Genomic DNA, 12,161 nt, shown 5'->3' on the forward strand with positions numbered 1-12,161 from the left:
AAATTCATCAATAATGATTTTGTAAGTAACAGGTTAGTTTAACATTGCAATCACAACTGGTCCATGTACACTCAGATAAAAGGCCCTGATTTTCATTCCCCATTTGGGAGCACAAAACTGGGACATTTTCTGTCTCCACCAATACAACCCAGAAAAGGAAGGCCCAGAAGGTCAGATTCTTTCTGGGAGACAGGCTGGATTAGAAATTGAACGTACCACTCCTGGAATGAACACAGAGGCTGCTGGGTGCGAACTGCCTCTGTGTTCTGGCACTTAATTAATGTTGTTCAAAACATGATTAAGTGAAAAGAAAAACAGAATCTTTCAAGACCTCACCCTTCACCTTACTGAACCCCCACACAATCTCCATGCTGCCCTCATGCCAACCTATGCCACCTCATGCTTGCACCAACCCCCAGAACCCCTTGGACCGCAAATTCCATCCTATGTCTCTCAAACCAACCCCCTTGGCCCTCATGTCTCCTAAGGCAATCCATGTAACTAATATAACACTTCTGCAACTTAGTGCCAACTCATGATAACCCATGCTGCCACCCACCACTCTTTCTCCATACCCCTTCTATATCAGCTCATGTAGTATCCACCATGGGGAAACATCAGGACCATAAAAAATAAAATAATGTTATGGGTGGAATTTTCCCGTCCTGCCCAGCACAGGAATTGTAGCAGGCAGGGCAAGGATCATGCAAAGGTCTGTTGACTTCAGGCAGTATTCTCTTACCTTGGGGTGATTGCGGCCAGAAAGTGCTGCTCTATGTGTCTATTGATGACTTCATATTTAAAAAAGGCTCTTGGATAAAAATAATATTCAATATATTGAAATTCTTTCAACTAACCTCTTACAAAGAAAACATTTCTATTCTATAACTACTTGGAGCTGTCAATGAAACTACTCTCTTAACAGGCATGCCACTGTAATAATGTTATGTTGCAAAATTAATCATGAAGCACCTATCCTGCAATGGTAACCCTCAGGCATATGTCAATAGCCAAAATAAAACAGCAGGCACTGATTTTTTTTTTCAAACCCGGAACATTTTTTTGCAAAAAAAGCCCAGTAGAATTAAACACCCGACAGCTTTGGCAATTCTCATGGATTTTGTCAGTTCTTTCACAGATTGGAATAGTCATAAAAACTTTCAAATGAGTTTGTGCACTTTATATGCACAATCATATCTCTTTTATAACAATCCGATAAGGTACCTGGCCTACCCCTTGGGGTTCATTTCCTCTCCAAAATCGGTGCCTCATCTGACCCCAAAGGTTCCTGCAACACATCCAAAGCAGTACAATACCTCTCTAAAAGGGCAAAGTAAATCCAAAAGGTTTAGATGGCACATACAATCATATCAGCACATGTTCAGTTAAAATCAGAAGTCCTGATGGCATTCTCAGCCATCTGGTCATGGTTTTGAGTATGCGCAGGATGCCTGCATTTATGCCTAATTTACAGGTTCTTATCAGGTCAGATCTACACATTTTGAGTTTCAGACAGCTACAATCACATGAGTGGAGGCAGTTGCTTATTTATATGGTCAGCTGCCTCCATGAACCACGGATGTGCAATTTGTAACCTGCCCTTATTCCTCAGCTCTACAAAAATGGCAGAGGCCAGGTTCAGGGGCGAGACTTCTGAATTCAAGCCTCTGCTGGCAATTTCACACAGAGAGAGACTCTCCATGTACATGAACATCCAGCCCTAAATGTAGCTTCTCTCATTTCTCTTTACAGACCTATAATTTGTCCAGGACAACGGATAGAGTAGAATAATGACTGAGGTCAATTCTTACTGTAAGTGAATATTCTCAGCAGCTGCTGGCGGTTACCGAATAGAGACACACAGAATAACATCACAAACAGGCTAAGTGCCAAAACTGTTGCAAATTGCAAGGCTATTTTTGGCAAAAGGTTCACCCTTGACCATTCCAGCAAGTTTGTTTAAATATGCTTATTATTACGTCTTGTTATAAAGCTGATCCCAATTTTAATTATCATTTTTATCTGATGAGTAGTCTATTAAAAAAAGAAACATTTGAAAATTGATTGGGATTATTTTAAACAATAGGAAATGCCAACCACAGGAAAGTTCACAGAAACTACAATAAATATTGCAATATAAATTCAAACAGGGCATGATTATCTTCTGAAAGAAATTAAACCCAATCATACCAGGTAAAAAGTGGCAAGTAGGTCGTAGCTGGTGTTTTTTTTGCAATATTTGGATTCTGCAATGCAGTATTTTGTCCCAAGTTCTTCCACTTCAGTCTGGGTTCACTGGAACAATGGAAAACTAAAATGTTGCATCAGAATCTCTCATAAAATGGAAACAATAAATCTATTAGACTGTTTGTTTTACAGAAAACATAATCAGATAAACACTGAAAAATGATATGGGTTCAATGGTATTGATCATGCAACAAATTGTGGGTTCAGCGTATAAAAATATACAAAGGGATGCATGCTGTACAACTCCAACCTGCAACATTTCAGATAAGCATGGTGTGGGCTGAAACAAAGCGGGTAAACTTTGTTATAGGTGACTTACAGAAATATATTTTAATTATGTTTCTTTGCAGGATGTTTTGTCAGCACTGTGTCGTCTGTAGCTGGTTTCCAGCTACATAATTTACTGTTACTAAAGCAGTATAATTTAAATCTTGTTGATTTTAATTTGAACTAATGCAGTGTTCTGCAGTTTTAATTGTATCCTTGGGATTGCTGAATGGAGTAGAGTGGATGGCACGGTGATACAGTGGTTAGAATTGCTGCTTCACACCTCCTCTGTGTGGAGTTTGTACGTTCTCCCTGTGTTTGCGTGGATTTCCTTTGGGTGCTCTGGTTTCCTCCTACAGTCCAAAGATGTGCGAGTTAGGTTGGCCATGCTAAATTGATCCTTAGAGTCAGGGGAATTAGCAGGGGTTTGTTGTTGGTGCCAGCTCAGTGGGTCAAATAGCCTCCTTCTGCTCTGTAGAGATTCTATGATTGGGGGTGACTGAGGGACAGCTAATTTTCACAGAGCATTCAAAATTTAGTTTCAGTTTTTCAGAAGCTGATTGATTTTGAGAGAAACTGTAGTTTTTTTTCCTGTATCAGCAGTTGGAGTTTTTGCTGTGTTGGAAGCTGCCACAGAGTTTACCTCTGAGGTTTTGCTGTTTGGAAGAAATATTCTTCTCTGAAGACAGCTGTTGGATTTGCTGTCCAGAAGTGTTAAAAAAGCTGGAAATTTGATATCAGGATGAACATACTTGTTTTTATGCTAACTAATGCTTCGGAAGGGTGTATGGCTGTGGGCTATTGCTTTACATTGGAATAACAGAGATAGCTAGCTGTTAAGAGTTATACTGTGTCATGTTATCTCATAATAGACAAAAGTTATGCCAATTCTTTTTGTTATTTTCTAACTCTGTTGTTAAATAAACTATGTTTGATAAAAGTTTCACTTGAATCATACCTGGAGTGAAACCCTCATGCCTACAAAGGCCAGAATCAAATGCTAAACAAAGTCTAGGCTAACATCACAAAACACTTTAGAGTTTCTGGCCTGGGTCTTAACAGAGGACTAACTATTTTTGTCCCCCAAAATGGGATAATCTCAGGGTCTAAAAACTAACATGCCTGTTCTGCTGTCATATTCATGGCAGAGCAGAACTTCTGCTGTCTTGCTAGAGGAGAGGTTCATTGTGGAGACTTGCTTCGGTCGGGTGGAGCCGACAGAGCGACACGAAGGAAACAAGTCCTTTTGGGGAGCTGCACTTTTTGAGTTGTCCTCAAGTCTGTTTGATTTCGCTTATTTGGTTCAACACAAAAGATGTCCATGATTAAGGACCTAATTGATGGGCCAATCAGGGAGTCTTTGCCCTGTACTTAACTGGGAGTGTCAGTTCCTCTGTCACTCCCAGAGGTTGACTGCTAACTGATAGCCCTCTATGCTGCTGTTAGAGTTGGTAGATAAAAGGATTTTGGTGAAGGGACTTTGGTCTCCGCAGACTTATTACAGAACTTTGCTCTTCATTTTTAATTTTTTTCCCCTCAAGTGCTAGTCTGTATCTTGATTAAATGTGGTTGCTTTCAATTAGCGCTAAGCTTTATTCTACTATTAACACCTACTCTGGACCAATGCTTTGTGGCTTTAATACTATCATTACCACCTTGCCTTGTGTTCCATGACACCTTTGCTAATTAATCTCCCCATCCCTCTGATCTGTGACCTTCTCTTTTTTCTCTACCTTCCCCATCCCCGACCCTTCAACAGCATATCATTATCACCTTCCTGCCTCTCTTCAGTTCTGAAGAAGAGTCATGTTCGACTCAAAATATTAACTCATTTCCTATCTCCACAGATGCTGCTAGAGCTACTGAGTTTTTCCTGCACTTCCTGTTCTTATTTCAGTGTAACTACACTGATTAAATTTTATATAATTTTTTAAAAAAAATATTACTGGCGAAAAGATATAGTGTCATTTGTTTTTGCCAAATATTAAAATGTAATCAGTCAACAATGGAGCTCTTTGCATTGATCTCATTTGTAGAATAAAAACGCAGTTGGAAACAGTTGAGCCAAAAATAGGCCACTGTTATCATTCAAATAGATAAGCAGTGATTAATGGAAACCAGCTGCTAGTAAATTAAAGTTCCCAATCAAAATCTCACTGCTATTTTTAAAATCTACTGCCACAATCACCTATTACATGTTAAAACAGAAATGCTGGATAAACTCAGCAGATTAATTTTGATCCGAATTCTGTTTCTCTCTCTACAGATGCTGCCAGACCTCCTGAGCTTATCCAGCATTTTCTGTTTTTATTTCAGATTTTTAGCATCTGCAGTGTTTTGCACCTATTGCATAATTTATTAAGAAATGCATATGAAATGTGATGAAAATGCAACACAGTTAAGTCCAGTCGAAGACAATTACCAGCCTCATCTTTTCATTATTCTAAGCAATGTTCAGATGATGAAGTGCCGCATTTATCTGTAATCAGAAGGAATGGAAATACATATAAAATGAGAGAACTCAATGTTCAACTTTGATGAACTGCCTGAGATTCTCAGAAACTAATTAATTGCCTGAAGTAACTTGTAAAAACAAAGCCAAGAATAGTACTTAAAGAGCAAAGGTAAACTGCCATTATGATATACCACTGAAGAGGAACTGAGCTTGGGCAAGGAATTATATTGCAAAGAAACCTTCCAGGGATACTGCAGTTTGGAAATTTATCTTGGAGCTTCAGCTGTTAAGATTATGGGTTAACATTTCCTTACATGCAACCATCTGACACAGCAAAATACCTATAGTTAGAAATGCACAGTAACAAAATGTATTGTGTAGAATAAACGGCAAGAGTGCAAGAACAGGTCTATATTTTGCTGTCAGCTTAGGCTGAATGTACTGCCAAGTCGATAGTAACTTTCAAAACAACATTGAATGTATACTTGAGAAGGGAAGAAACATTGCAGGGCTGGAGGGAAAGAGGCTGACATTCACACTTTAATCTAATAAATATTGTGGCCATTGCTCAGGTAGAAAAGGTACCATAAACAATAAATCTAAAACAAACAGGAAGAAATTATTGTAATAGTCAGGAATCAATGTGTTTGGCTTGATGGGTAAAGGGAAATATAAATCAGAGATGAGAAATAAGGAATGTGTGTGAGCAGGAGAGCAGGAAGACAAGTTAGAGTGCGTGGGTCAAATAAGAATACTTTTTTTTACACATATACAGAACAGATTGAATGAACTGTAGGAAAAAAATTCGACTTAGAGGGCACAACATTTTAGCCATTATGAGGCATGGCTACAAGAAGATCAGGACTGGGTATTGTATTTAACAAGTTATGAAAACTGATAGAGGGTGGGAAGTGGTCTTAATAATTACAGATGAAATTACTTCAACAGAAAGAGAAGATAAAACAAGAGATAAGCAGGCAATGGAGACTTGATGGATAGAAATAGATAAGGATTGAAGGCGATGAGGGTATTGTGCATAGGTCCCCTAGTAGCAGCTGTGAAGTGGCGAGAGTGCAAAAATGAAGTGATTAGGCAATTGTGTAGGAAAGGAAGAATGCTTCTGGGGGGGTTTCAACTTTCTTGTAGATCTGGATAAGCAGATGTGCTCAAGTAAGAAAGGACTACTCATGAGGGCACTAAAGACTTCATGAATTGAGGTCGTTTCAGCCCGCAACGAGGTTCTAAGGATGGGGAGGTGTGGGGGTGGGAACTGTGGTGGTGAGGCAATGCCAAGATGAGGTGGGGGATGGTGGTGCTGATCGATATCAGGCTGGCGACTGCCTACTGCATATTTCTGGAGACAAAGTGGAATCCTGCTCCTTCTGCTGCCACAGGAAAAACACTTTGAAGAAGTATTACTGCTACTTTTGAACAGCTGTAACATCTATTGGTGTAATATCTATTGGTGAAGTTATTGAAGACTTGGCACAACAAAGCAGAGTTTATATAGTTCACGCACTGCCCATTTGCAACTAATATTTGCTCTAGGGCCCTACAACTAATCCATTTATGAAACGCCTAATTTAGCTTAGGGGGGGACTTCAGGCACAAATGGGCAGCAGCCCCTTCCTGATTTTTAACATCTGGCTGTTTAGTTTTTAGATGGATAGCCCTTAGTTCCTCCCACAGTGTCTCTGAAAATTGAAACTTTATAATATGCAAATTTTCTGGAAGTTTATTTTTCAAAACCCAAATATGACGTCATATTTTAAGATTATCAATAACTTTCTCACCAAAATATTTCACCCAGTATGATGCTGCACTTCTTGTTTTCCAAGGCAATCAGCAACGATTAATAGATTAATTTCAGATTTGTATCAATATTACCATTAGTTTGGGGTATGTACACTTACAGTTCCAGTCACAGACCAGATTTAACCACAACCAGATGTATAATCAGAAATCACTCTTATCCCTCTCTATGAGTACACTAATATCAGCTATCTATTAATTGCTTGATAGTACAGAACTTGAATATTGCTGAAAAGACAGACATGGTGCTGAACCTTTCCATCTTGCACTCACCAAGACAAATGCAAAAATATCAAATTTCAAATGACCACAACACTTTATACTGCAGGAGAGAAGGGTGCTGAATGGGTGGCATTAACTCTGATTGGTTGATGTGTGATGTATAAAAGCAATGGGAAACTCATTGCTTCCCTGGCAAATTCAAAAAGGTGCAAGACTTGAACATGTTCCTTTTATTTGCAAAGAATGGAGCCCTGCACATGAATGGGTGTCACTTTGAGCTTGACTGGTTATCTTAAATTGCTTGTCATTGCATTCATAAATACAATTAGGATTGTTCAGCAAATGCTACCCAAATGTGGAATCACATCTAACAGTGAATATTTCTCTTTGGGTTTTGCAAGCATTGGCTAGTTGAGTATGGTCTGTCTTTATGAACGATCAAAGGAACAAGAGTTTTGATTTGATCAGTCAAACAGGGTAATATTTGAGTATGGATTAAGAATTGGTTAATAGCCAAAAACAGAGAGGAATAAATAGATCAAGATGGCAAGTTGTTAGCCATGGTTCCACAAAGGTCAATGCTGGGGCCACAGCTGTTCACAATCTATATAGTGGATTTGGATGTGCGCACCAAATATACTGGGAGATTCAGCAGTGCAGCAGGCCAGGAGACATCAGTGCAGGCTGTTTCATGGGCTTCATGCTGGGTGCCACAGCCCCTACGAGTGTACGTGACTAAGATTTCCAGTGTAATCACTGCCATGCCAAAAATCAATGTGGAGCTGATTTCAATATGGAAATCCCCATTTTCATTTAAATACTGGGCCTGGAACTGAAGTCTTCAGGTCTGCGAGCATCTCCCCCACCCACGTTGGAAGTGATTCTCTCTAGAAGGATTTACTCCTGTTCCCCACTAACAGGGAACAGACAACCTGACCCAGCAGGAGTGAAGAGAGGCCATTGAGGCCACCCCCCACCCCCCAAGGAGCAGTGCCCTTTGGGCAGTGCCAGCCTGCCCTCTGGCACTGTCCAAGGGACACCTTGGCACTGCCCACTGAGTGCAGAGGTGAGGCCAGAAGAAGGCAGGGCATACGGCAGGATGGTTGGTGGGGGTGGGGGATCCACTGCCACTCTGCACTTGAAATGACTGGGAGAAGGAGGGAAGTAGTGATTGGGACTGACCATCTGGGTTGGTAGGGGCGGGGCTGCTGGTGGGGATAGGAGTGGGGGGGGGGGCAGGGCAGAGGCTAGAACAAGCATCAGTTTTGAGAAGTTAGCTAATGTAGCCGTGGAATTACCTAATTATTTCGAAAATGGCTGAACACTCACAGACATAAGTCAATTTTAGTGACGTGGTCCAGCTCGTGTTTGGACCAAATTTTAATCCCTGATCAATAAACTGTTGGAATGGATCCTGAGTAGAACAATTGAAATAAGTGGAATAAGAGACAGGCAGGATATATAACAAGCAGATGCTCTGCGTGCTGCAACCCAACACCCCCATCCCATGTCCTTCCAACTCCTTCCCCCACTCCCCAGAAGGTTATTGCGATTATGCACTAGGCATGAAGGCGCTTAGCACTGCTGCCTCACAGCTCCAGAAACCTGAGTTCTATTCTGGTCTTGGGTGACTGTCTGTATGGAGTTTGCACATTGTCCCAGTGACTGCGTGGGTTTCCTCCAGGTCCTCCCGTTTCCTCCCACAGTCCTAAAAGCTGGTTATGTTAATTATGTCAGGAGGACTAGCAAGGTAAATAAATGGGCCTGGTGGAATTGTGGTAGGTGCAGATTCAATGGGCCAAATTGCCTCTTTCTGCACTGTAGGGGTTCTGTGCTTCTAGATTGCTGCAAAGCAATGTATAAAAAAACCAGATATTTATTGCCTGAGGACAACCGTCAAAAATAATTTAAAGATAACAAGAATTATAGTTTTATGATTTACTAAAGAGCAGAAAAGTAAATCAGCAATATACTGTATAGCAGTGTCACATGATGCATGAAGGAAAGCTATCATTAAATACATAGACCAAAATGTTTTAGTCACATAGAGGAATGTTATTAATAATGTAACAATTAAGGCAGTACACATAAACATAGCAGACTTACACATGGTGCAATAAAACAGTTGCAAAGAGAATGTACTGGAAGAAGGAATTCCCATGGACCAAATCATCTTGTTTTAATCCACAATGCTCATAGACTAAAAACAAAACTAGTACATATCTGCACGACACAACACAAAACAAATAATGGACTCTATCAACAGGAAACTTTTACTGCGTGTAAGCAATAAAAATAAACGTCTTTAGCAGGATGCTCCGAAAGTTTTATGTGTTCAATTTACCATATGGTCCAGTGGTAAATATTGGCTTATGCTCAGGGACTCATAGAAACTGCTGATGAATTCCTGGTGAACCCAGTAAATGGCAACATAAATAAAGTGTTGTTCAGTTATCAAGTAGAAAAATACAGAAATTGAATGATGGATTAGGAACTGTATGATTTTATATGCCCCCTTGACTCCTTACAAGACCACCCTAACTGCTATCTAATTTTTTTGTGTCCCAATTTCCAAATTCTGAAAAAAAACAGAAAAGCCTACAGGCTTTAATAAAACAAAAATGTTGGTGTCATTAGGGACAGTAACAGGCCTTCTCTGACCCTCGATTTCTGTTGATTCCAACAATCGCAGTGTCATGCAAAGTCAACTCATTTGGATGAACACGTGGCCCATAGACAATTTGCAACTTTGGTATCATATTAGCAGCTCCAATTCATTTCCTCTACAGAGCAAGCATAGTTCTGTTCCTGCCAGATAATCGCTGCCTCAATGGTGTGGAGCAGAAAAAAACTCATCTATACTATCCAACTTTCCCACTGCTGTGGTGACAGTTCACAGCATTCACATTCATTCAGTTCATTAAATGTTAAGCTTGCCCTGTGGTTAAAGAGGTTATATCCCACAACTGTTTAAATATGCACTAGACTTTCATGATCAGCCGTAACAGGTCCTGAATAAGTGAAAAATTTTGTTTGGTAAAAACCATGAGGGTACGAGATCAGGAAGAATCCTTAGGGGCATTACGAAATCCAGGCAATCATTCACTTTGCACTTTCTATCAGCATAATACCACTTAAATTTTTTATAATGTTATTGAAAAGAGAAAAATATGACTGAGTGGCCACCAGACCAATATAATCTCCTCTGCTAAATCAATTCATTAAAGTCCAGTTAGTATGGATTACATTTTCTGGTACATGTACAGATATATTTCAATTTATTCAACACAAAAAGAGGCCAGAGACTGTAAAGGCAAAATATCATTTTCCATGTTATTAGTTTCAAATACAATGACACAGCCATGTCAAAAATGATACTTCATCATATACTCACCATTTAGATGTTACTGACAGATAGCACCTTAATGTTAAATTATTAAAGTGGTCTTATATGACATTTACCTTAAGTAGCTGTAGCCCTTCATTTTTTCGCTCATTTTCGATTTGGATGATTTCCGTTGCTTGGCAACCTTCAGCATATTGCCGAGCTCTGACCTGAGTGGAGAATCTTCTCCACATTGAGGAAAGTTGGATATATTCCTGGACTCCAGATAATCTTCTTTTGATTGACAGGAGGACACTTATTTATGGCACACTTAGGTTTAATTTTCATTTGTAGGTAGCTGTTTATATTCTCTCTCCTCTCAGGAAAAGTTCGTAAATGTTAAAGCAGAGTCTACATAACCTGTTTACGGTTGAAGTGGCAAAACAGGATTATCTACTGTCAATGAAAATGTGCCTTATCCAATGAGCATTAGAACAACATTCAGGCTTACAGATTAACCACAATTTTGTACAGCTGTTTAATAAAGAAACAAATAAAAGAATACACCACATTTCCCTATCTGAATCTCGAAAGTTTTTGTAAGCTATCGCCACATCTAGTAATTTCCAACACTGTTTAAATAGTAAAATGACGAAGCTCTAATCTCCTTATCAATAGCTGTATTCCATTTCTGCACTGTAATGCCTCGAGCTAGTATTAGGAGTTATTACATTCCAAAGAACAGATGGTCTTGTCGCAGTGATAATCCTCTGAGTACTATTGAAGGTATACAGCTTAACTAAATTAGTGTGTGAGGTGTCTGCATGTGGCATGCTTCTTCTAAATTTAACCTGTCAACTAAAATTACCTTCTATTAATATTCAGTTTGCTACAATGATGTGGCAATAATCTTTTTCAAATAGATAAAGAACTGTACTTATTTTGATTTTAGAAAGGCATACATGTGTGAAATATATTCATAAATCAAAGCTTTCACCGAACGCACTGAAGTTTTGTTGTAAAGAGCATCTATTCAATTAAGATTGGTATGTTCAGTGCCTACTCAATAGGATGGGATTACAGCATTAATAACCCCAATATTAACAGGGAGAGGTACTGGGAGCTAGAGGTAGGAGTTTGATATTGTATGAGAAACATAGGTATATGTTTAATGCATCAGTTAATAGTTTCATATATAAGCCACTTCATTAACATTTTGCATACAGGTTTGTCATCCAATCCACAGCAGTGAGTGTGATTTCAATTTCAGTATTTAAAGGGACAATCCAAAGATTCAGTTTGGAGGCACTGGAGTTAGAAAGAGCAAGTTAAAGAGGAGAGCTGAGATATTCTGAGGCTGAGTCTTTGTTCACTGATGCCTCCTCCAATGTGCTGCTGGGGGTTGGCTGTGAAGAGTTGAAGAGGCCATACTATTCTCCAGCAATGAAAAGAAGAAACCTATGGCAGCAACAAGGAGTATATGGTTAGAGTTTGCCTGGGAGATGAGCAGCAGGAGACTAAGCTCTCAGATACAGTGCAGGAATTACTTTAATGACCCAACCAGACAAGAAAGATGATTACAGCTGCATATTCACCCATATTCTACTGTGCGCATCACTCCTTCCCAACCCCATTACCCTGTGTTCTCCATCATATCTCACATCTCACATGTAGTCACCTTGAAGATGCACCCAATCCACTCTGGCTTTGCTTTTCCCCACATCCCCATCCAGTTATCAACCATTCATACTCACCCGCATTGTTATGCCATTTCATGCCTCTCCCTGATATTCACCCTCACCAAGTGGAGTCCATCCACCAGCTAAACAGATG

The 12,161-nt window shown here is 39.6% G+C and overlaps 1 protein-coding gene across 3 annotated transcripts in view; it reads right to left on the minus strand.

Moving 5' to 3' along the window:
• Positions 1-10,783, minus strand: part of rgs20 (regulator of G protein signaling 20) — a 209,071-nt gene extending 198,288 nt beyond the window's left edge. For all 3 annotated transcript variants that reach the window (XM_080194923.1, XM_080194922.1, XM_080194921.1), the window contains exon 1: positions 10,466-10,783. In XM_080194923.1, coding sequence (XP_080051049.1) covers positions 10,466-10,582 — 117 coding nt within the window. In that variant the 5' untranslated portion in view covers positions 10,583-10,783. The remainder of the gene's footprint in view (positions 1-10,465) is intronic.
• Between the last annotated feature and the right edge of the window lie 1,378 nt (positions 10,784-12,161).

This window comes from Carcharhinus amblyrhynchos, chromosome 8, assembly GCF_965287045.1.
Source record: "Carcharhinus amblyrhynchos chromosome 8, sCarAmb.v2.hapA, whole genome shotgun sequence".
NCBI classification, from domain to species: Eukaryota; Metazoa; Chordata; class Chondrichthyes; order Carcharhiniformes; family Carcharhinidae; genus Carcharhinus; species Carcharhinus amblyrhynchos.